The sequence below is a fragment of the Manacus vitellinus genome, unplaced genomic scaffold, assembly GCF_001715985.3.
Source record: "Manacus vitellinus isolate BGI_N305 unplaced genomic scaffold, ASM171598v3 scaffold_14_pilon, whole genome shotgun sequence".
Classification (NCBI taxonomy): domain Eukaryota; kingdom Metazoa; phylum Chordata; class Aves; order Passeriformes; family Pipridae; genus Manacus; species Manacus vitellinus.
In genome coordinates, this window is record NW_021939063.1 from 2789359 (window position 1) to 2815507 (window position 26149).

The following is a 26149-nucleotide window of genomic DNA, read 5'->3' on the forward strand; positions in this document are numbered from 1 at the left end:
ATTAGGTACATAATTATACAGTTACAGCCCTTGCTGATGCCAACTCAGTGTCAAAGCTTTGGCAACGTTATCCAAGGAAGGACAGAAAAATTAATCTGAACTTCACTTCTTCAGGATAGACCCAATATGTGTGCAACCAACACATAAAAATATTTGCTGCTTTTCTGCACGTGGCATTTCTACTGATAAAAAAGGCAAGTTTGGATTTCAGGGGGAAAGGAGGGGGTCAGAGTTATTAACCTCAGGACTTTCTTACCTTTCTAAATATTTGTCCCATTAGAAAGCATTAAAAATTAAATAAAGATGAAATTATGCAGAAAAAAAAAAGCCCCTATTCCAGTACAAATAATGTAGTATATATAAGTGGGATTTCAACAGCAATTTTATGCCCTTAAGGCCAGAGACACCACTTTTCCAGCATGGTTCTTATAATGATGCATTTTCCTTCACACCACAATTACATATTACTCTAAGTCTTAGGTTTTTTAAAGCAGCCAAAGTGGTTATTTCAATTCTGCTACAGAGACTTCTGTAGGTTTGTTTGGGTTTTTTATATTTTTTTACCATATTTCAAACTTTTCCTTGTTTTCTTCCACAAAATGAGCATTTCACATATTACAGACTTGGGCCTGACTGGGATTGAAACCCACTGAAGACATAGAATTAATTCTATGACTTCAGTGGGCAGCAGGAACCCAAATTACCATATATATTTACATTATTCATACAATGCTTATTAAAAAAAAAAGTGAAAAATAACCACCATAATCAACATTTCCTTATATCCCAGCTTGGATGGACTGAAGTACAGTGGATATACCTTTATATTCCTACTCTTATCCACTCCTATGAGGTTTGCTTTGAAAATGAAAAACAGCATTAATTGCATGCTAGAAAAATGTCCCAAACAATGATGGCATTTGGAAAACAAACAAAACCCCCACAAACACAAATGCTTGGGAAAGCAGGTCCTATTTACCTATATTCCCCAAAGATTTCATCTTTTATTGATTGAGCTTCGGGATCTGGATGCAAATCTTCTTTTTCTTTCACTGTGCAAATAAAATAAAGGACAGATCTGTGGGTCGTGTTCCCACGTGACTTTTCTTTTCCCAGATGAATTGGGAAAACCTCCTGTCATGACCCACAGCCTGACCTGGAGCTGGCTGGACACACAATAATTTGGGGCTATTCCCTGCTTTTTTAAAAGCTAGAAAGTGTTTATAGGATCCTGGAATGGTTTGGGTTGGAAGGGACCTTAAAGCTCATCCAGTCCCACCCCCTGCCATGGGCAGGGACACCTTCCATTAGCCCAGGTTGCTCCAAGCCCTGTCCAACCTGGCATTGAATATTTTCCAGGGCTGGGGAATCTACCACCTCTCTGGGCAACCAGATTTATACTGCAATACTTAGAATTAAGTCCTCACTAATTTCTTTAAAAATTATAGTATGACTTTTAACAAAATATTCTCTTTTTAGCAAAACAGTCACTTTTTTTTTAAGTTTGGCTTCCTGTGGAAGTTCTGTCAGTGTGTCAAGCAGCAGTTATCAGGTGGGAAGTGAGCAGGGAGCCCTGCCAACAAGGAACTTTGGCTGGATTAAATGCTGGAAGATTCACTGAAGATTCAATCAAAAGCCTTGGCCAGCTCTCTGACCAGCACACGGCACTGTCTCACCCAGAGAGCACAGTTTCACTTGTATTCATTTAAAATCCCTTCTGTGGATATTTATCAAAAGCTACAAATCCTAATTGGATGTTTGTGCTCGAGGCTTTGCTGCCCCCAGAGAGAAAAGGCTGAAGGATGTTTGTTATTAACATGTGGAAAACAGCAAAAGGACAATAAATCCATTTACCTGAATATTTTCCTCCTTTATTTCTCCTGACAAAGCAAATGGTGAGCAGCAGCAGGGTGAGCAGAGCTATGGCACACATCAGTCCAATGAACCACCCCTGGGTGGAAATCCCATCATAAATTCCAGCATAGGCTTGGGGAAATGGAAGAGGAGCAAAAAGGAAGAAAATTAATCGGAGGAAAAGGGCATCACCCTGTGATAACATAAATACATCACATGCTCTCTGCTGGATCCTAATTGAACCAGTCTATCACTACTTATGGTGTTCTACTTAAATGCAAGGCAGAAACATGTCCAGAGCATGGTATTTTTGGATTTCAGGGGAACACAGAGTGTACAAGGCACAACACAGACATTTCAGAAAGGTAGTTCTGAGAGAGCAGTTGACTCACAGGATTAACACCACACAGCAAAGCTGAGCAGAGAGTTGTTAAGCCTCTCATGCAAAAGCAGTTTTGAGAAAGAGAGAGAGTTAAAAGTGCCCCCAGTACATGCAAATCACCAGACTGGCCACTTCAAATGGATTTATATCACAGCACTACCCTTTCGAAATCCCACAGGAGGGAAAGCTGCTTTGGAAAGGTCTGGGATTGTTCCAGTGCATCAAGTAATGCCCAGGAATCAGCAGAGAACCTTAGATGTGTCTGTGCTCCCGTGGGATTCAACTGCGAGGGCCAACTTACAAATCACAGGGGAAAATGATGAGTTTGGAAGACTTTTCACTGCACGAACATCAGATGGAACCTCAACATGGAGTCACGTTCAGAATGTTTATCACCTGGAAGGGTTTCATGGCTCACCTCTCCCCCTTGTCTCAATTACATCTTCAAAAATGCTATTGTTATCAACCCAGTTCTTAGTCACTAGTCGAACTGTGTACTCAGTGCCAGGCTCAAGTGCCTCAATGGGGTGAAACTTTTGGGTGGGTTTGACTGCATCAGAAATCCTGCCGGTCCCTTTACCTACGGAATGTACACAGTCAGGTCACACTGGTTAATGGGAGTCATCCAACAAAAGGCCTGTGAAATGCACACTCACAAACAAGGCAAAGAACACACAAATAGGACACACACAAGGATTTTCAACTTTTGTCATCAGGCAATTTGATTTCTCAAAGTAAAAAAAAAACAAAACAAACCAAAACAAACCAAAACATTCCCCCTGCTTGATTTTTTAATATTCCATCAGATGAAATAAAAGAGCTGAGTGAAGTAATCCTGATGTTTATGGAGGGGTTGGTACATCTCCCAGGATGAAAGTTAATATTGATGGGGGATTATGGATCTGCTTTAACTAATGCATGCTTAAAAAATTACAACTTGCAAACGGGCTCGCTGTGTAAAGATAATCTGGGGTTTGATGCTTCCCCCATTGAACTGAGCTCAGCAGGGAAGCACAGACAGCTTGTTATCTGGATATGGATTCTTATATGCCTCACAGAAAGAAATAACATCAGGATTTGTACTCATTTCTCTCCTGACAGTAGTTTTCCATGTCCTTTCAAACTCCACAATGCCTCGTTTCAATAGAGCTGGAGTTCACTTTTAAATTGATATTTAAGCACTTAAATGTTCCTGATGAGTTTAATATTTGATCAAGAGACGGGAAGTTCCAGTAGCTTTGGGTTTAGATACTTGCAAAACACCTCCTGTAACCTCTGTCTGCATTCAGACTGGGGGGTATTAAATAAGCTTTTTCAAAACAGCATTTGTGGAAAAAAAAGGACATAATGCCTGAACAGGAGCAGCCTGTTCATAGCAGCCAGTTCAGAACTGTGGGTGACATGAAGGGATCTCTTAGTCATCAACATGGGAGTGTCTCTGTCCTCCATGGCAGGAGAGAGACTGGGGGGCTGCATTTGATCAAAATAACTCTTTAATTGTTCTCGGTTGCCCAGTTTGCCTGTTTTACCCAAAGTGGTCTAAACTGAAGGTGGAGCACACAGTATAATTTGAAAACTGCTTTGCCAACTAGCAGTGGCAGTAAAACAATGTTCATTAATACTTCAACTAGTGAACAAGCAAAGCAAGAAGCTGCTGGAGATTAAGGCTGAGTTGACAGCTGAAGGGAGAAAAAAACAAAAAGATTAAGACAAATCCAAGCACGGTCAAAGCAGCAGTTCAAGATAAGTTTTCCAAGGCAACTCTACACGTATTACAATAAGCAGTTAAATTAGTAGCCCATTGGGACCCAGAGAGAACACATCCAGCTGAAATACTGCTGATACTGAAGCACAGCTCATTAGCATAAATTAATCCATCTATCAGTAATTTTTTGCTAAATGAAGTATGTGAAACCCAGCCATAATTTTTAATCAAACTGCAAATTAGGCAACAGGATACCACAGGTATATTTTAATTACACGCTCTAAAATCAAGGCATCAGAAAAATGTATTTAATGGAAATATTACCCACAAAGTAGCACGAATGAACATGAACCTTCAACCCAGTGTCTGTTAAATACCATAAAACACTTGTTTATGACATGATAACCACACGATCCAGTGTCTACACAACACTAACAAGCATTTATCCTGAATTCCTGGGAAGCTAAATCTGGAGCTCACTGGCAGCCCACAGCTGTGGTTTGTTGTACAGATTCTTAAACCATCTTAACTAGGCCCTGTCTCCCACCTATTTATGTCCAGCTTGTGCCAACCTCTTCTTTCTGAATGATCAGCTCTTTGTAGAAGCAGAAATGGGAGTTGATGTGACTGGAAAATACCCCTTTTTCTGCCCAGTTGTCGCTCAGCTGTCTCAGATCCTCCAGCTGTGCCACTGCCCTGGCACATGGAGCAGCACAGGGCTGGCAGGAACATTCTGGGATGGGGTTAGAGCCCAACCTGAGCTGGAACTGGGGATTTGCCAATGGATCTCCAGCCTATTTACCATCACCTATCCCAAAACACTGATTTTTCCTTTATAACTCAGAACAAGTGTCCAGTGATTATGAGGTTTCTTTCCACGCCATTTCTTATGTTCTGTGTTACACACTTGATATTGGACCTACAGAGGAGAAAGCCTGGTTAATTGGGGCTGGAATAGAAAAAGCAGTGTGGGATCCTGAAAAATAAAAGCAAAGATACCCAGACAAGAAAAATCTCCATGTCCTGGAAGGCCAGAGAGCTGCAGGAATGAGCTTCAGAAAATTGAAAGCAGTTGGGTGAGGTTTTTAATCTCCAATAAGGGAGAAGGAACATTAGTAATAAAGGCATATCACCAGCACTTTTCATCTTCCCCCACTATTTATCAGCCATACCATGGGACTTGCATGAACATTAAACACTGAACTGCAATTTTACAATATTCCTGCTGGGCTCCAAGATTTATGAGAACAACCCAACACCCATTTTTTATAGAAGCTTATGGTATAAAGGGAAAAACAATAGAAACCACCCCCAAAGATTTCCAAGAGTGCTAGTTCTCCAAAAGTTAGCACATCTGTTATAAAACAGATAAAAAAAGCTGACAGTCTAATAGCTAAATACTAATTGTGGGCAGCATCTTCATTTATAACCATACCTGTCTAAATACATCTGGAAAGTTGAACTTTCATTAATTTTCCCCTGCTGTCTGGCTGTTAAAAGTTTATAAATATGCATCCCAAGCATCCTTCATCTCCTGGGCTTTTTTAGTGCAGGAAGTAATTCATGCTAAATTGGGATTATTTTAATCTGTAGAGATTAGTGAGCCTGTTGTACACCAAGTCTACTGAGAAGAATTTAGAGGTGAGGTAGTGATCAGGAAATTTTCACCCAGATTTCACTGGGTTCTCTCGATTGTGAGCAAAAAGGGTTTGCTGGTAACAGCACCAGTGGTTACATGTGGCCAAGGTTTTGTGTTATTCCTTTTCCCTGTGCCTGTGGCAAAAGAGAACTAAAACCCCATTTGTTACAAATGGTTACTCTGGTCATGAAGGAAAGTAAGAACCTCTGGCTAAGATTTTCAAAAAGCCTTTAGAAGTTGCGTGCCCATTGCCACTGGAATGTAATAAAACTGGTGAGCCTCTATTTCTTGGCTCTTCTGGAAAATAAAGCTACATTTGGAAGGTTTCCTCTGAATTTTTCATTAATGTTTGAATTTCTGGACACACAGTGATAATTCTCAACATGGAGTACATGTTCAGTAATCCTCGAGAAACACTGGTAACAAGATGAAAAGCAGCTTTGATATATTAAATTATTTTTCTTTGCTTATGCAAACACATTATTTTGTGTTAGGTTTCTGAGGGCTGACGTTCCTTGGGAAATGGACATTTTCAAGGGTAAATTAATTAGTTTGTAGGTCATTTGAGAAATAATGTTTGTAAATGTAAAATTAGAGAGAAGTCTCATTTTCTTAAAACACCAAACTTTCTTCTGTGGAATGAAACTAAGATGAGGCCACAAAAATTAAACTACTCTTTATTTTGCAGTACAATGCAAGTATCCTTTTGCCCAGAACCTTCATGATTGTCCACAGTATTTTATCAAGAGATGATAAAGATATTAGGTTGCCTATCAGGGTTTCATAGCTGAGTTACTGTGGCCATGTTTAAGATCTGTCATAGGAAAAAGGCCTTTTATGAAGAAACAGAGATGTGAGCATGGGATGATCCTGAAGTACATTTCCTACCTAAATGATTCTCTGCTTCTACCCATTAATCTATACAGAGAATTATATTTATTTAATTGATGTGAACTTTTTTTACCAAATTCAGCCATTCCTGCCACTGCAAACTGATCACTGGGAAATGGTTTCCACATAAAATACAGGTTGGAAAAATTATAATGTAGAGCAAAGCAATTTTCTCTGCACAGCCTTGTTTTTAGTGGTGCTACAGTCATACTCTTATATGTACATATTTAAAAAAAAGAGATGGGTTTTTATTTCTGATTACAGACTACAACAACAGAGGTAACTCCAAATAAATGAAGTCAATAGCAGATGAAGTATATCCATGATAAAATGTGAATGAAAGCAGAGCTTCCACCTCAACATCTGCACTTTCTTGGCAGAATGTATCATGAAATCCTGAAATACCCCTGGCAAAGGCTGTATTACAGCAGGGGAAGTTATTCAAAGCCTTAAAATGAACAAGGAGAGCTTTATGGTTTTATTATTAAACTGGAACATAGGGATATAGAATCCCTGAATCAAACCCCAAAGTGCTCCATCACAGAGTTTCATTTCAGAGGGCACCACATTTTATATCTGTCATTTATGGGGGTCATTTTGAATGATAAACTTTGACTTCTGAAATCACTCCCTTTCTTCAAAAAGAGAGATTGTTTTAATTTTGAGCAATTGCCTCCCTTCCCACACCACAGCTTAAAACCCCAAGAAGGTCACTGAAAAGAGTGATTTTTTTTTCCCAGCCTATCATGTTTAGTTGAAAAATATCTGAACAATTTAGCCAGCAAATAATGACACAGAACTCTAATGGCATCTCAGTGACAGATGCAGTGCCCTAATTTAGGGTGGCTTGAGAACCAGCCAGGAGCACATAAATCACAGAACTGGACCCTTGCAGCTTTTATTAATTATCCTACTCTATTCCAAGAGCAACAAGAACCACTTGTTGCCACTGCTGGAAAACAGTCCGAGGAAAGAAGAGAATGAGAATAAAGAAATGGCAACATTCTCATCCCACAGACTGGGATGCATCTCATAAACCCTGACAAGGTTATTCCAAGAAGTTATAGAATCTCCAGTGGCCAAAACACATTTTTCTGGCTGCCCAATGAAGGTCAGAAAAGGTAACTAATGAGGGGAAAATGGTGTATTTTTAGCTGGGAAAAAAAATATCTTTTTATTTCTTTAATGAAGAATAAATTTTAAATCATGGTGATTAATAAATACTATTATTAATAGATTAATGGGTAGAATAATAGTTTCTACTAGTATACTACACTGAGACTGTAGGCTCCAAAACAGCTGAGAAGTTTTACTTCTAGAGAAAACAAACTGCAGATCACAGCTGGATCCTGAACTGAGACGTGATGAGTTTAAAGTTTCTTTGACTGAAAAGAATTCTGCAACCTAGAAGTCCAACAAGGGTGTTGTATAACGAGGACCATTTTTCTATTTTATATCAACATTGCTCCAGACTGTGATCTTTGCTGAAAATGATGAAGGCAGGACTCTTTTGCTTATCACGTTCTCTTTCTCCTTCCCCATGGTAAGTGCCCAGCAATGGTTTCTGATTAATAGCAGGGACCTGCTCCTCAGTGTTGAGGAGTTCTCAGACTTGCTGAGCACAGTACATTTTATTTCATTTCAGCTGAATGTGAAAGATGAGCTCTCACACAGTGCTTGCCATTTTCCTTTAAATCACTGAACATCAGTGTTTCAGGACAGGGTGTAAGTGGCACACAAATGTTCACTCCCAGTCCCTGACAAAATAATCATAAATAATGGATCAAATACACTGCAGTTAGCTCTGTGTTCATCTGGATTTTCCATGTCAAGCAGCCGACCCTAATGCTGCTGGAAGTGGTCCATCTTCATGCGAGGGCAGAATTTGGTTTTATACTATTACAGAGAACAGATTATCTGCATCTTCAATTTTCAGTTGGTGACTAAATGCAATTCACTCATTCTAGAAAGGCTTATAGACTTGATTGGTGGGAACAGAAACAGGGCTGCACAGCAAAATGAAACAGATGAGCTCTGCTTTTCTCAAGAGCTGCACGGCCGCATTAAGAAGTTCATTGATTGTTCTCATGGAAAGAAAAACAAATTTATTTCCTCTAATTACAAAGGAAACATCAAGCCTGGAATATTCTCAATAGATTTTCCCATTACTCTTTAGAGCTTCTCCCCATAAAAACATATTGCCCGTGAACTTACTCCCTTGAGCCACGGTGAGTCCTTCCTCCGTGACGGGCTTCCCGCAGCCCTTGGCAGTGCAGGCCTTCACGTAGAACTTGTACCTGGTGCTGGGGCTGAGCCCCGAGAGCCTCCAGCTGAGCGTGGAGCGGTTGGTGATGCTGACCTCGCTCACGGGCCCCACCTCGTGCGTCTCGTTGACTGGAAGGGAAGAGGAGCTGGGTCAGATCCTTGGAATCGCAGAATGAACCAGGTTGGAAAAGACCTCTGAGATCAGTGAGTCCAACCCATGACCCAACCCCACCCTGTCACCCAGCCCATGGCACTGATGCCACATCCAGTCCGTCCTTAAACACCTCCAGGAGTGACTCCACCACCTCCCTGGCAGACCATTCCAATGTCTGATCAATCTCTCCATAAAGAATTTCTTCCCAGTGTCCAACCTAAACCTCCCCTGGCACAGCTTAAGATCAAGCCCTCATCCTACTGTTGGTTGCCTGGGAGAAGAATCTGACCCCCACCTGGCTCCCCACTCCTGTCAGGGAGTTGTAGAGAGTGAGGAGGTCTCCCCTGAGCCTCCTCTTCTCCAGGCTCAACAACCCCAGCTCCCTCAGCCTCTCCTCACAGCACTTGTGCTGTGTCACAGGATACGCTGAGTTGGGAGGGACCCACAAGGAGCATCAAATCCAACCCTCAGCTCTGCACAGGACCATCCCCAAGAGTCACACCCTGTGCCCCAGAGGATCATCCAAACCCTCCCGGAGCTCTGGCAGCCTTGGGGCTGTGCCCACTGCCCTGGGGAGCCTGGGCAGTGCCAACCACCCTCTGGGGGAAAAGCCTTTCCCTGAGATCCAACCTGACCCTGCCCTGACACAGCTCCAGCCATTCCCTGGGTGCTGTCCCTGATCCCCCCAGAGCAGAGCTCAGTCCCTGCCCCTCCTCTGCCCCTGCCCAGGCAGCTGGAACTGTAGTGAGGTGTCCCCTCAGTCTCCTCTGCTCCAGCTGAACACACCAAGTGCCCTCAGTGTCCTCACACAGCTTCAAATCAAGGCCCTTACCCATCTTCATTGCCCTCCTTTGGACACTCTCTAATGGCTTAATGTCTTTTTTGTATTGTGGGACCCCAAACTGCCACAATATTGAGGGTGAAGCCACCCCAGTGCAGAGCAGAGTGAGACAACCCCCTCCCTCAACCATTTCTGTGCCTGTTTCCAGCATGAAATGTGCCATGAACACTCCTGTGAGGGAGGCACTGCAGTGAGTGAGAAGGATAAATCCTGAATAAGCATCTCACCTTCCTGCCAGGGGCTTAAATGGGATTTATATCCTCCCTGTCAATCTCTCAACTACTCACTGAGCTATTACTGTTCTTAAAAAGCTCTCTGAATCCAGATATGCACATCCTGAGTGGGAGGGAAAAAATTACTGTCTCCTGGATCATTAAATATATATGAATTGCTTCTTGCTTTGCTTCCAAACAGCTGCAAACTTTTACAAGCAAGTTAGAGGATGGTTGTGCTGCTGTGCTCTGCTCTGCCTCGGCACAGCAGGCAGCTGGAGGAGGGGCTGGGAGAAGACTGAGAGAAGATCTTCTAAATACACAGAAATATCTGCAGGGAGGGGTCAGGAGGATGGACCAGGCTCTGCTCAGTGGTACCAAGCAACTGGGCAAGAGGCAACAGGCAGAAAATGATGTCCAGGATGTTCCACCTGGGCATGAGGAAGAATTTTATTCTCTGGGTGACTGAGCTCTGAAACAGAGACCAGAGAGGGTGTGCAGTTTCCCTCACTGGAGATATTCCAGAGCCATGGACACAATCCTGTGCCATGTGCTCTGGGATAACCCTGTCTGAGCAGGGAAGTTGGACCAGATAACCCACTGTGGTCCCTTCCAACCTGACCCATTCTGTGCTTCTATAATTAAACAGATCCACGCTCTGCCCACAGTGATCAAAACCAAAGGGAAGATTCAACCTCAAGCCCCTTGCAAAGGCAACTGGGCAGTTCTGCCACCAACAGAGATTAATAAAAAGTACAGGGGGTTTTACTGTTTTGTAAATAGGGCACAGTCTAATCCTCAAACAACATATAAAATACCCAGAATCGTCACCACACCACACAGCTGTTATGGGACCAATACTGGGTCTTGCCTGAGGTTGTCTGCTCTGTTTCTCTGCTCTCTTTCAAAGGCAAGATAGAAAGAAATACCCCTGGAATTAGGTTATTTCTCAGTGATTACTCAGTAACATGACTCAGGTGGTTTGTCTGTGTTTCTGCTGAGGCACCTTACGGGGGGAGAAGCTCACTGACACCACGTGCAGATCTGTATAAATGCGGCTTTACAAGTGCTCTCATTACAATTTATTTTGCATTGAATGAGTTTCACTTCAGTAAAATGCACCTACAATTCACATGTCTTATTAACTGCTACATAAAGTATAATTTGCAAACACAAAATAATGGAATTAGCCCATCAGTGTGGGATAGGGCATGGCAATAAAGTGTGCTTACATGGGAAAAGTGCCTGGAAAACTTTTAGCTCTGGAAGCTGACTTCAGCCTGCCCTCTAGCAGCCTGTGTGCACATCACATCTGTGGTTTTAATTCAACTGGTCATGCTGCAATTCTAAACTCCAAGGAAACCGAGCACGTACTTATCTGGTATTGCAAAATGTAGCCAGTGAGGTGGCCATTGGCTTTCCTGGGAAGTCCCCATGACAGAGTGACAGAGTCCTTGTCAAAGTTCAGGATCCTCAGAAAACGTGGCTGTTCAGGGACTGGAAGATACAGGGATTATCCTTCAGAGAGGACTGAACAGGTCTGTCCTCCACATGCTTGTCAAATGAGGATATAGTTTAGCTCCACACCTACAACTCCCCTTTCTAGTGAAGGGTTTTATTGAATATCGGAGATTTTACAATCACTTTAGATAAGAAAATCAACTCACCTTGTCGCAAGGACAACTTCAATTCCTGTCCCTCCATCCCACATCCCCATTTTGTCTTACCTCCTTCTGGAGTTTCAAACACCATGGGGGAGCTCTCGGGGCCATCCCCTCGGGAGTTGTAAGCGAGGACAGTTAAGCGGAATTCACTGAAGGGATCCAGGCCAGGAATCATCCCATAGTTCCTGTCTCCTACAAACGTTAGGAAGTGTTTCTCTGGGTGGTGCCTCTTCCCATCCAGCAAGCTTTTTGTTTTCCACCAACTGACCTGCATGGAGATTGGGATTTCTAAAACAAATCATGTTAATGATAATAATTTCTCTCACCTTCCCAAAAATGAGAGATTCCAAATCATCCTTGATCTGAGATTCCTTTAGTAGTTTATTCAACTATATAGAAATATTTAAAGAGAAACTTTTAACCTTATAGCCTCTTAAATGTCCACGAACTCTGTCCCTTGGTATTCCAAACCAGAAGACTTTGACCAGTGTGCTGTTCACAACATCCACCGACACGCCCGAAGGAGCAGCATCTGGGACTGTAAAAACAAAAGTACCAGGAATTAAAGACCCTTCCAAGAGCCCAGATTCCCAGTGTTCACAGCTCCAGGGCTTGGCTTTCCAGCTTAAACCATGGCAGTTCGTGCAGTCTTACTGCAGGCAAGAAAACAGCCATTCCACCTGCAGCCAGTGGGTGAAATGGGCCAATAAACATGATTTTTTCCATATCAGGGTTTTCTGCTGAGGGTTGGAATACAGGTGCACTGGGACATATGAATTTCTACACCAGTATTTATGATTTCCTGTTTCAAGCAATGCTTACAGCAGTGAGAAGAATAAAAAAATGATTAACACAGCGCTCAAGAAGGCAATCATGAAGTTTTTTTTATAATCAATTTCATTTTACAACTAAGCTCATTAAACAGTTGGATTTTAATCACTGAACAACACAGAGAGCTATTACAGTGCCTGAAAAAAAAAAAAAAAGAGGCCTTGATCCATTGACAACTGAATTGAAAGGAATATTTTCCAGAGATGGATATAAAATAAGACTCATCACAGACAGACAAAGAAAATAACCACGCTGTGGAGTTTCTTTCCCCCTGTTCTCACTATCCAAATAGACTCTAAGGGGAGAGATGATGCACAAGCAAACCTTCTTCCCACCTGTGGGTGTGCAGTGGGAATTCTCCTGTCTGAACAGCACCGAGTCCATTTCCAGCACTGAAACCTCATGCTGGTGAAACACAGAGGGGTTGTGCCACCTGGGAGTCAAGGAAAACCACTGGACAGAAGCCCAGGCTGGAGAATATGACACATCCTTCAAGGACTCAATGGACAAGGTAACACCCAGCATCACCTGTAAGTTCACTTACAACCCCCAGTGCCTGAGAGTTTGTACCCAATTAGCAGAGTATTTAACTTCTGACAGCATTAAACTGGTGAGTTGGGCCTCAGAGAACCCAAAGACTTTTTTTCCCCCCAAATACAGCATGACTGCTACACTTCATAGGCTTCTTATGGACTGTGGCCTTCAAACAAGTACCCAGGTTAAGGCAGCAGCTGAGATTAATGAAAGCACAAGTGACCTCTCCAAAAAACCCTCACGCTCCAGCAAACTGGCATCCAGCATCAGTGGTATCCCTGTCTGCTGAAGCCTCTTATGCTGGGCACTGGCATTTCAGCAGTTTTGGCTGGGAGCTGCCTAATCCCTCCCTCCATATCTGATGGTTTTGCATGCCAGGAATCCCCCATGCAGCGTGTTCTGACATGAAAGTCTCCCCTACTCACAGTCCTCTCCCGAATATCCGATGGTAACGTTTGGTTCGGGGCCGGCTCCTAAATTATTGACTGCCTGGACTTTGATCTCATAAGGCACGAAGGTGGGAGTGTTTCTCACAGTCAGGGAGTGTTTCTTCACCGTCTCCTCGTTCCAGTCCGTCCTGACCCCCTGCTGCCTCCAGCTCACTTTGTACTCCAGCCCTGGCCCGTTCCTCTCCACAGGTTTCAATGGCTGTGGGAGAAGTTAAAAGAGATCTTGTCTGCCTTTGTTGCAGCAATCATGAAACAGCAGCTGAGGGGAGGGGGGGGAATAATTTTGTGTAGTGTGTTACACATTGGAAGAGAATAAGGAGAAAAAATAAAGCCTGAACTTTTCGCTGTCACATTAATTTTGAGACGACTGGAAGAACGATGTCACCACTCCAAGAGAAATCATGACACTGACTTGGGTGAAAGGCAGAGAAACAGTTGGACTAAAACCAGATTAATTGTTAGTAGACATATTTCTGCATCCTACATACATCAGGTTTTCTTTAGCCACAGGTTTTCTCATGTGAGGTAAAACCACATGCCTTTAGCACAACTAAACGGCACGTTTTGGCACACGGCTGTGTGTGCCTTTTAACAGAGATAAAATTTGCATTTTATCTTAGAATTTTATGTAGCATAGCAAGTTGGGTCATTAACATTTAGATTTGTTCTGACTGCACACCAAATGCTTGAAACTGTGCCTGGATATTTAATGTGCAACTGTTGGGCTACTCTGTTTTTTCCCATCAGCTGAAGAATTCATCCCAGCATGGTTCCCATCTAATTAACATTAATTTATAAAATATTAGGGGATGTATAGCAATGGCTTGTCATGAGACATTCTTAGTTGGGTTTATTTCTCTGAAAATGTCCTACTTGAATTAATAAAGTTAAACAGTCACCTGCCCCACCAAACATGCTGAGGGTTATTTCAGTTCATTAAAACAGCTATGGGTGTTTCCCATCATATAGACTATTTTTAACGATATTTAAATTACATGTTGTAAATATTAAATATACAATAGCTGGTATATATAAATATGTAATAATCAGTATCCAAGTTGAAATGGCATCAGTTAGCAGCAGAAAGTGATGCCCCATTGATGCTCCTCATCCACCCAACCTGGAGGATCTGCAAAAATTCCCACTGCTCTGCTCTGAGGGACCTTTGGGATGACTGTGGCCAATGAGCTGGTAGATTGGGCAGCTTTCTAACAGGCACCACTGTGAGATTCACCTCCATGGCAAAGATCCCAGGGAATGGGATTTGCAAGAGAAGCTGAAGAAGTAAAAAATTCCTACTAAAATATTACTTCTTGTTTAGAGCTAAATTGAAGCACTGCTTGACTCATATTTTGATCTCCCTTAATGCCGTAAATCCATGGCTGAAAATCTAGTCACTAAAGCTCAGCTGGTCTCTTAATCCAAAAATAGGCAGATTAACATCATTTTGCAGTTTTTGTCTGTCAGAAATAGCATGTTCAGTGCCCAGCAGTTCCTCAGAAAAGCACACAGGAAACGCCATAAATAAATGAATATCCTGTTTACAGCATTTTAATGATTCAACAAGATTTAACAAAGTCTTTCCAGCCCATTCTCTGCCTTCAGTCTCAGCTTTCACTTCCACTTTTGCCCAGTCTGAGCAGTGATTAAAGGCTTCCCAGAGAGGAGCAGAACTTGCTTCTGTTCAATGAAGTCATACCAGCATTTCCCAGTAAAAATACTGGGTATTACCACCCTGAATCCTTAAGGCTGGAAAAAACCTCCAAGGTCATCAAGTCCAGCCTTTTCTGAGAGGTGGGATTGTCCTCCCTGACCCTGGGCTGTGTCACACAGCAAAAATCCCACTCAAATCCAAGCCAATGGAGAGTGGACCATCTCCTTTTGGATGCAATTACAGCATAAACCAGAAGTTCACACTGGGGAGACATTTATTGTTCCCCACTGGGAGCAGCAGATTGAAAAATAAATCTCATGTAAATTGTGTGTAATTCTAGCCACAACAAAGATATGCTTCCTTCCAAACTTGTGGAAATTTGTGTTAAATGAAGGCATATGTAACCCTCCCAACTGTTGGCACAGAACCTGTAAGCTTGAAACCCAGGAAATCCTCAAGACTTTCACACAGTTCCTTTGATGCACATCATATGCTTTGGGGCTTCACCCACAATCCTGTAGCTCTTGGTGTAAAAATTCAAGCTCATTCTCTTGGACAAGGGATCTGTGGCATTTTTTAACCTCCAGGATGGAAGGGCAGAAGCCACAAGTCACCCATCCCCTCCCTGGGCCTGGCTGCTCCTCCTGCAGAGCAGGGTAAGACCACAGTCATTTGAAGCACTTTCTGGTGTACCAGAAGCACAGACGAGCAAATTTTGTGGGATTCTCACGGTGCTTTATAGGACTTCTATATTTTTTTGATATCTGGTGAAGTTAGACATAAAAAACTGTCTTTTGAAACAAAAGTGATGCTGGGGGAGAAAATCCAGAACACATTTAAGCCAGTGACAGATTTACCTTTGGCTTCAGAAGAGTAAAGGATTCCACCTATAGAATTTGCTACTATTTCCTAGAAAACAGGGGTAGGAGAAGGGGAGACAAAGTCCATTAAAGGGAATAAAGGGACCCACTATTTTTTTTTAAATGTAATTATATTCCAACAAGAAACAACATAGCAGGATAAATTCCATGCTGCTTTAGAAACTGATGCTTGAAGATGGAACCTGCTTCCAATATTGTAGCATTTACAGACACGTTTTCCTTACCTCCCATTTCATCACCATTTCATTGGGTTCAGAAGCCTCAACTCGGATGTTTTCTGGGTTCTTGTCTGGAGCTGGAACCACACAGGTGACAAGGTTAGTTTGCATATCCTGGGGTTTATTTGCATTTAGTATTTAAATGCAAAACAAGCATCGAAAAGCATTTCTTATGTCTTTCTTAGGGAAAGACACCTAAACAAAAAAACACTTGTGAGATTAATTAGTTGGATCAGCAGAGCTGACGTGAGCAAAACACATTGTATATGCAGTTTTGATTCCTAAGTGTCCCTGTTGGTTGGAGCCACCAGCTAACATGGAACTGTGACTTTTGGATTGGAAAGCACCAGATGTAGGGGGATTGTGAGGACGAGATTTCTCTCCCTGTGGGGACAGCAAACAGAAGGTGCATCATTCGTGGGACACACACAGCTGAAAAGATGAAGAAGGACCTGAAATTAAAGTAAAGGGGGATAAAAAAAAAAAAAGAGAAATGCCAAGGAGTGCAAATGCTGTGCTGAATGGTTGGCCTCTAAAATGACGTGCAGGGAGACAACATTTTCTGCCACAGTGAAATGCTCTGTGAATGGAGAGTTTTGACAAGCTCAGTGCTGCTGAAAGGCTCCCTGTAAACACAGCTCTTCTCCAGCAGCTTGTCCATGAAGAGCTGCTAAGGGCTTTAAAGGTGGAAAATCAGCAGAGTGAGGTGCTAGAGGTAGGAAAAACACAGCAGCCTGGACTCTTCCCTCTGGCACCCTCTGGAATTTTATGTAGCACAGCAAGTTGGGTCATTAACATTTAGATTTGTTCTAACTACACACCAAATGCTTGAAACTGTGCCTGGACACTTAATGTGTAACTGCTGGGCTACTCTGTTTTTACCAGTCACTGAAGAATTCATCCCAGCATGGCTCCCATCTAATTAACACTCATTTATAAAATAGCAGAAGATGTATGACAATGGCTTGTCATGAGACGTTCCCCAGTTGATTTAATTTCCCTGAAAACGTGCTACTTTCATTAATAAAGTTAATGAAAGTGGTCACCTGCCCCCCCAAACATGCTGAGGGTTATTTCAGGCCGCTGGACCATCTGGGGGTGTTTCCCACCACATAACCTACTTCTAATAATCCTTTGAGCCGCCACCGAGAGCAGCACGAGTGACCTTGATTTCTTCACCCCTCTGAAGTACAGGAGGGCACAGAAAACACGAAAAAAAACACGAAAAATGGTAACATTCAGGAAATTAGAGAGGAGTTTTTACCAGCTGGGGGTGTTGAGTAGCGCAGGGATGGTTTGCTGGGCTGGCTCCTTCCCACAGCGTTCACGGACACGACACGGAACTGGTAATTCACGTAGGGGGCCAGGGACAGCAGGGCTGTGGTGTCATCCCCTGGGATTCTGGTGAGCTCCTGCCACCTCCCCGGCTCCCAGCGGTTCTCTTCAAACTCTATGATGGACTCTGGGCAGGAAAAGCAACAAAAAAAGAGAAGAAAAAGGGCAGAACTTGTATGAAGAGCTTAGAAATGTCTTGCAACAACCTAAACAAATTGACTGTCATAGTCAAATGGATTAAGGAGGGCTGTGAGCAGGGTTTGTTTCTCTGAACAGCCACGCTGTGCCAGAATGAGGAACAGCACAAGAGGATGCTAAAAATCCCTTCCTACCATTGACAGGGCTGTTGTGGCTGGACCCAGCTCTCCAGGACAGTCGAACGCTTCGGTTCTGGTTTTCAGAGAGCTGAAGCTCTTCTGGTGGATCAGGAACATCTGAGAAAGAACAAAGAAGTGTCAGCAGCACAGCAAGCTGCTTCTGTTTTCTTATCATTTTCCAAAGGATTGGAGAGTTCAGCGAAGGTGGTGGTAAAACAGCCTTTGATTTCAAAATGGACACAATGAGGAAAGCAGGAACTGCTTTTGAAAATCTTTTTTATCACAGACAGCCAGGTGGAACCTTCAGGACCTGAGGGAACAGCTTGAAGTTGTCTCAGGGGAGGTTTAGGTTGGATATTAGAAGAAGGCTCTTCCCCCAGAGGGTGGTTGGCACTGCCCAGGCTCCCCAGGGCAGTGGGCACAGCCCCAAGGCTGCCAGAGCTCCAGGAGGGTTTGGATGATCCTCTGGGGCACAGGGTGGGACTCTTGGGGATGGGCCTGTGCAGAGCTGAGGGTTGGACTGGATGATCCTTGTGGGTCCTTCCCAACTCAGCACATTCTGGGATTCTGGTCCTGATTTTTCCTTTATAAACACAATATCCTTCTCAAGTTCATTCCCATCTACTCTCATTACTGTGCTTGCAGCAACAGAGTTTTCTTTTCAAATCAACACCAAGATCTATTTAATCATTAATAGATATTGACACTGCTCTCAGCAGGAACTTTTATCAGCAGCACTTGGATTTCCTCTGGAGCAAACCAGAGTGGGAGAAGGTGACTCAGCTCTGACAGTTATTGAACTTGGCCTTTTACAGTATGAGTGAAGGGATAACATTCATTATCCCAGCCATGGGGGTCTATATTAATAAGAAACAAGAAAATTAATTACCTACCAGCTCAACTAATGCTGTCCAGAGAATATATCAGAGGCAGAGGTGGTGGTGGGTGTGACAACTGTACTGAACCTCCTGAGGACAAGTTTGGGGCTACAGAAACCCCAAACATAGAACTATCTGCTGCCAGAGATCACTTTATAGGGACATGGGTGCCAAAATGACCAAAAGATGCTGCTCCCCCTCACAGACCTTGGATACAGCAAGGAGAACACACATCTCCAACACCTCCTTTTGCCAAAATTCTTGTAATTGAACGACCATTCCCAAATCCAGCAGTCTCAGACTGAGAGATGTTTGTCTGCCCCATGGTTTGCTCTGACAGTCTGATTGTTTTGGATTAGTTTGGTAACTGGAATGTGATGTAAAATAGTGAAACACAGGGCTGGTGTTTCAACACCTAAAAAATGTGCAGACCAAGGAAACGTGATTGCACAACTTCTGGTCTTTGACCTGCCTCCACCTCAATTCTCAACTAAATTTTTGGCTGACAATGTCATTTCTTACAGGAAAACCAGTTCCTTCAACCACAGACTGTCTCTGTCATTGTGAAAGAAATTCATTGTGCTTGTACAGAGTTATTAAAATAACAATATTGTGTTTTCTTGTTTTGCAAAGGGATGGAGTCACCACGTCTGGTGATCTTCAAAAGATGTGTGGATGTGGCACTTGTGGACATGGTTAACATCTGGACTCAATGGTCTTTGAGGTCTTTCTCAATCTAAACAACTCTATGATTCTTTGTTTATCTCAGGCTACATCAAAAAGTTAAGAACTTTATATTTTAAGTTAAGAACTTTTTTTTTTTAATTTATTTTTGTTTGTTTGTTTTACTTTTCTCTGCATTTCTTTCCCCTATTTCTGTAATACCTGGGAAAAATCAGGAAAGCACAGTTTAACCTCCAGAAATTTTGCTGTTCTATTCTTGGAGCATATCCATTTAAAATTCAGTATATTAATTTAAAGATGCTGATTGTGCATCTTAAAGATACTCAGCCCTCTACCTGTTCATTAAATATACAACAAATATTTAAAAATATTCTAACTGCATATTTCTTTTGCTCTTAGTTGCCCATATTCTGATGTCTCCATCTGTGCCATATTTAGTTCTTTAGTCATCTCACAAGTCTTTCTTTGCAAAAGAAACCTGAATTTTTCATTTGAAAAGTAACAGATATTGTTAATCCACCAAGACCTTTCTCATACACAATAAACAAGGAGAAAAGAGCACAAAACTGTTTTTCTCCTTCTGCAAACCAGCTTTTTAAACAGGAATAAAGTGCTTTATGAAATTTTCATAAGTAATGTAACGAATAGCCTACAAACATTTTGAATTATACAGCACTGAAGAAGCCAGTACCATAAATAATGTGCACAGCATCTTCTTAATTTACTATTTACCGAAAAATATCACGCCTTTAAAGTGCAAAAACATCCTGAAGGTCAGACTGACTTATTTCTTGTCGCAATCACCGCCAGAAATAAATAAAAATGTAAAATGGAGCAAGAATTAATGCGATTAAAATGATGCAAGACCGTCCACTAAATTTTAGTTATCGGGTGATGCCCTTGGGTACCTGTGCAATGGGATACACAGCACTCCACAAGTTCACCCCCTGAATTCCAAGTGGCCCTTCAGGAAGGGAGGCAGGTTGGAAGGAGGTTCACACAAGGTCAGGTTTCAGACCCAGAGGGTCAAGGCTTTTCTCTGCTGTGGACTTGCTCTTTGCCACTGGGCAAGAATTTACGTTCTGATTCACAGAGATAATTAATCCTTTTAGGTGCTTAACTTCCACTGATCTTCAGAGGAGCTGGACAACTAAATACTGGCCTTAAGTCCTTCTTCTTCAAAAAATAGTTCAATTCTTGTGCAGATTCCCAGTAAAATGAGATGAAGGACTGAGCAAGGACTTCAAAGCAGAGTAGAGCCATTCTTAATACGCTGTTACACCTTCCAACCTGGGTTGCCCCCCTACAACCACTGTGGGGGCCTCCTGAGCTGAGAAAAAAAATGCTGCCTCATCTTCCTATAACAAAGACTAAATATAAATAAAGTTTGTCAGCATCAGCATTCCCGGAGATAGAGGGAGAGCAGAGCTGGGGTTAAGGACTGAGAGGTTGTGAAATTGAGTTATTGAGGCTTTCTAACTGAACTGGACAAGAGAAGGAAAGAAGCAGAAGTGCTGCAATGGCATTTGGAGCTGTTTGAGCAGCAGGAAAATCAACCCTTACCAAGAACAATCAGCCGTGACTCGGCCGTGGCAGAGTCCAGGGAAGTGCTGCCCACACACGTGTAAACTCCTTGATCCTCCAGCAGCACACTGGAGATGAACAGTGTGTCCCTGTCCAGAATCATCCTGAGGGGCCAAAGAAAAACAAGGGATGGAAAAAAAAATCTGTAAGACAAATATGACAGACAGACACCACTGTTCTCTGAAAAACTGTTCCTAAAAACACTTGGTGACGGGACATGCTGAATAACATAATTGCACATCAGGACTATTAATTTAAACAGAATTGTAGTTGTATTATACACTGTGCTGGGGACTATTATTTGTATTTTGTAGTAATTTAGCCTCCATGGCTGGAAGTTGATGTGTCAATCCTGGTCTGAAAAGAACCCCATTGATATGCACGGGGTGAGTGTCTGAATCATGGGATTTTGGCACGTCATTAATGAGGCAAATATGTGGGCTTTATGCTGGAATTTTTGGAAGGGTTGAGTAAAACTGGGCATTCCCAACCCACTTGTGTAATGTCCAATGCTCAGGGGAAGTTGGCATTATCCCAGGCAAGTGGGCTCCATGGCAGACATGGAATTCTCCCGGCACTCTCTCCCCACCCTACGTGGGCTCAGCAGGATCTCCAACCTCTCCAGCACTGCAGTGTTTAGGAAACCATCTCTCTGCTGTGGTAATTAATAAAGACACCTGATTAACCACTGTGAGACCCCTCCTATGGAATAAAGGGTGAGCTCCGCCCCCTTGAGGACAACGGAAACACAAAAAATAGGACAAAACTCAGCCTGGGCTTGCAAGTCCTAAAGGACAAACTCGTCACTTTTAATGTGTGGGATTTTAGGCAGAATCCCAGAAATCTGTTTTCCATTTACTTCAACATTACAAGGACTTTGCTTTGGACAAAGAGGTGTAAACCAGAGAAAAATAATAATTCCAATGAAGTGGAGAAACAACTCCCTAGTTGACTTCCTTGGGGCTTTTTGGGTTGAACCAACATTTATATTATATATAAATGATATATATTAGATAGACAGATAGATAGAAATAGATACATATGAATATACAGATATAGGTAGATATAAAGATATATTTTTGTATAGATATATCCGTAAAGTATAACATTATATTCTGTTGTGATGATGAAAGAGTTAATAAACCCCCAAATCACTTCCCATCCGTGGTAACTCCTACAGTTGCATTTATATGTATATATGTATAAAATGCAGATCTATTCACACACCACAGGAAGAATTCTTGCAGCCCTGAATTTGCATTTCAAGCTATTAAGGCTCCTGGTTTAAGGAACCTCGTGTTGCAGCCCCACATCCCATTACCCAGCTGAGATGAGAAGAGCCTTGTTCCCTCCCCACTCACCTGCCACCTTCCGTGCTGTTGACTGGCAGCTCATCTCCATCTTTCCTCCAGGATAATTTAAAACTGTGTTTCAAGTGGGAATCATACTCAGCCTGACATTTCAATAAAATTGAATGTGATTTCAGCACTCTGGGGTTCTTGGGAGTAACAACAAGTTTTGTAGCATCTGATTGATCACAGAAAAACACTTTGATTAGGAGAGAGAGAGCTACTGTTATATCAAATTTTCACCACGCACTTCATATGTAAAAATCAACCTTAGGAGCAACAATCATGTCTCTTTTTTTTTGTTATGTATACACACATTTCAAGGGGAGGATGGTTTGTTTTGAAATAGATATTTGGCAGGATTTAATTTTTCATCTTGAAGCATTTTTCAGTTCACTCTAATCCAAAGAGCTCCAAAAAAAAGAGAAAAAAATCCACAAAATAAAAAGTCACAGGTGAAAATCCTTGTTAGCAGACTGTCATGAAATGGATGATAAAAAAAAAATTAAAAAGGCTTGAATATGATTTTTATGTCTAATTGCCATTTGAAATAAGCTTTGGCAATGATCCAAGAAAAATTACAAGCTTATTAAAGTCAAGTGAGAAAAAATTATTGCAATCAAGTTTGTTCTTTTAATTGACTGTAATCCAAATGCAGAAACAGATGAATAAGTAAGGAGAAGGCACTTAGCAGAATTTATATTTGCAGAGAAACGTTGCTCTGTGAGAATTTCATTGTACATTTTCATGTTTATTAGCACTGTAAAATTTACAAAGCAAAGGGAGTGGGTGGAATTAGAATACAAAAAGAGAGGGTTTTTTTCCTCAAGTTTGTCACAGCAAACCCTGCATTGGAGAGTCCTTTGGAGGACTTTGCTAATTGAGTATTTAAGGGGTTTTTTTTATTGGCAAGACCTAAATCCTAAGTAAATTTGTATAAAACCCGCTGTGTACTGAACAGAAGCTGTTTGCTGCCAACCTACCATATAAATCCCTTAAAACAGAACTAGAGCACAAGGAATGGATCTAAAATTTATAAGTAATCACATTTCAGTAATATTTTTTTTGCTTTATTTACCAATATTTATCAACAAACAGGCAAAAGCCCAGTGCAGAGTCCTTAAACCAGCAGCACCCACAACTCATCCTGCTGCACGTGCTTGGTGTCCACAGTGGAATTTAACTCACTTTGGGATGTTCCTTCTGACCAACAAATGGGAAATGGCTTTAGGGAAGGAGATGGGAAGTGTCTTTAGGGAAGGAGATGGGAAGTGGCTTTAGGAAGGAGGAATCCCAAGGCTGTGGGACAAGCAGGAGCCCTGTCTGGCTCAGAAGGACCCCACCAAGCCATGAGCAGAGGGAGGGCTCTGGACTCCCAAGGGTCAGTCAAGAACCTGCTCTGTGACAGCTCCCATGGCAAAAAGGAGGGAAAATCCTTTCAAAATAATGAAGTTCATGGACATAGGATGAAAACTGCAAATTTTTGGTGGCTTATGCAGCTTCTGCAAGCATCAAGAAGAAAGTGGACATCATGTATGAGCATGGAAAAATCCAACAGAAACATGGGGACAATATTAAAGGCCACATGTGTATGAAACCTATGGCAATTTCAGGTCACAGGACCCAGAATTTCTAGATTCACAGAACAAATCTGTACCCTGGACTGAACATTTACTAATTATTTATTCACTGAACATTTGTAAATGTAAAACCTCAGCAGTAGTGAAAGGTTTTTCTGTTCACGAGTGAGTCCTTACCTCTTATATCCAAATTAGCAGTGATTGCTCTTTTCCCAACAGAATTTGCAGCCCAGCAAGCATAAGATCCTGAGTCTTCCTTCTTTGTGTCTTTGATCTCCAGGGTTCCATTCTTATTTAACTCATAGCGGAACGTCGAGAGGGGCTCTATGCTGTCGTCCTTGGTCCTGAAGATCAGAACAATAGAGCTGGTTTATTTCTAGGGCTGCAGGAACTGTTATTTCATAGAGTTATTGCAGGGGACACGGGAATTTTGGGTCTCAGCTCTGCCTCTGAGCAATTAAAGTGATGGTTAGGGTCTAGATTAGGTATTAGGAAGAAATTCCCCCCTGGGAGGGTGGGGAGGCCCTGGCACAGGTTGCCCAGAGAAGCTGAGGCTGCCCCATCCCTGGGAGTGTCCAAGGCTGGGTTGGACAGGGCTTGGAGCAACCTGGGCCAGTGGAAGGTGTCCCTGCCTGTGGCAAGGGATGGAACGAGATGATCTTTAATTCCCTTCCAACCCAAACTATTCTGTGATTCTCTGACAAGTGTCCTGCAAACCAAAACCACACTGAGAGCATCTAAAAAGGTCTTTAAACTACTCCATCTTTAATCTACAGCTGCTATCTGCAATTTTACTGCATCTGCCAAGTGCTGTGACAATCCTGTGATTTCCAACCCTATGGAACAATGTCTAGCTAAATATGTTCTGCAAGTCACTGTGTTTCCACCTCAGTAATGTGCCCAAACTTAAAAAGTTGCCAACATTAATCTAAGGATTAGCAGCAGGATTTGGCTGTTACAGCATGGCTTGGCTTAACAAATACCCCAGCACTTGTTTCACAGAGGTATTGAGGACTTTCACTCACCCTTTTTATAAACCAATTCCTCAGGGTTCTTAAAAGTGTATTTGAACACAGAAAACTTATATCTGTACACAGTTTTGTTACAAATTTCTATAGAAATAATAACTAACAGATTTGTCAGTGTTTGGTGAGCCTGTATGAACTCGTTTCACATGAAAACATCACTTCCCAGTATCTTACCATCTGACATCTGCTGCAGGTGAGGCAAAAATGTCACAGTGCAGGAAGGCACTGTAACCCACCACTGTAGCATAGTTTTCCCCATCTGAGGTCAGGATTAAGGGAGCAATATCTGCAAAAGAGAATGCAAGGTGAGAAGCACTGGATTTCACAGCTGGGAATATAAATATTGTCTGTGAATCACCCACTTTTCCAGCAAAGGTCAAATGCTGAGGCACTTCATGGGAATTTCCCTGCCTTTTGGAACCAGTTACACGGAGCAGCTGAGCTCTCCAAAGCTTCCAGTTGCCTGCTGGACATGTCAGAAATGTCTGAAATGTCACCATGAGACAAAACAGACCCAGTTCTGCTTCTTTTAGGGATGTTTCGTATTAAATAAATCCCCATCACTCCCTTTCTTCGAAGAACAGTCTGGGAATCACAACTGAAATTAAAGATTAACAGTACACTTAATAATTCAAAAATAGAATTGTGGTCACAATTCAGCCCCCAGTGGTTTGAATTCAAAAATTTTTAAGCCCAAGCATGTTTTTAAACTAAAGAGTATATCGAAGCTCATAAGTGTCTCTGCTAATATAATATTGCTCATTGTAACACTTGTTGCATTAACTTGGATAAAGTAATTCTTAGAATCTGGGGGCAGTGCAAGGAACTGTGACATGGTTACAAGCTCCAAGCTGTTCCTGAGGATTCAGGCATGAGAATGGGACGCTGGGGTTGCCAGATCTCTTGCCATGAAGAGGAAAGGGGCACTCACTGAGGACGTTCACGTTGGCACTGGCCAGGATGGTGCCGTGCTTGTTGGTGGCCTCACACTGGAACACGGCACTGTCCTGCAGCTGCAGGTTGGTCAGGCTGATCTCCCGGGTGGAGATCCTCCCTCTGAAGGCCCTGCCTGGAAAGACCCAAATTATGTCAGGAGCTGGAGAAAACACCATGACTGTGGAGTTCACAGTCCCTCCTCACTGCTTGAAAGCCAAAGGCAAAGCACATCTTCAGGATAAGCCTGAGACTGGTTAGAGCACAGTGCTACTAACACCAAGGCT

At 42.3% G+C, this 26149-nt stretch overlaps 1 protein-coding gene across 5 annotated transcripts in view; it reads right to left on the minus strand.

The window, feature by feature from the left end:
- The window catches only part of CHL1 (cell adhesion molecule L1 like), a 134769-nt gene that overhangs the window by 6063 nt on the left and 102557 nt on the right, over window positions 1–26149 (minus strand). For 2 of the 5 annotated variants that reach the window (XM_029958242.1, XM_029958241.1), the window contains 16 exons: window positions 25861–25998; window positions 25104–25215; window positions 24079–24245; window positions 22334–22499; window positions 20952–21076; window positions 17842–17943; window positions 17439–17636; window positions 16181–16251; window positions 13398–13620; window positions 12030–12145; window positions 11671–11875; window positions 11318–11440; window positions 8686–8865; window positions 2655–2816; window positions 1855–1986; window positions 980–1052 (listed from right to left, as the gene is read on the minus strand). In XM_029958242.1, the coding sequence (XP_029814102.1) occupies window positions 980–1052; window positions 1855–1986; window positions 2655–2816; window positions 8686–8865; window positions 11318–11440; window positions 11671–11875; window positions 12030–12145; window positions 13398–13620; window positions 16181–16251; window positions 17439–17636; window positions 17842–17943; window positions 20952–21076; window positions 22334–22499; window positions 24079–24245; window positions 25104–25215; window positions 25861–25998 (2293 nt within the window). Of the gene's footprint in view, window positions 1–256; window positions 261–979; window positions 1053–1854; window positions 1987–2654; window positions 2817–8685; window positions 8866–11317; window positions 11441–11670; window positions 11876–12029; window positions 12146–13397; window positions 13621–16180; window positions 16252–17438; window positions 17637–17841; window positions 17944–20951; window positions 21077–22333; window positions 22500–24078; window positions 24246–25103; window positions 25216–25860; window positions 25999–26149 lie in introns of all 5 variants that reach the window. The other 3 variants (XM_029958244.1, XM_029958243.1, XM_029958246.1) reach the window with 3 other exon arrangements.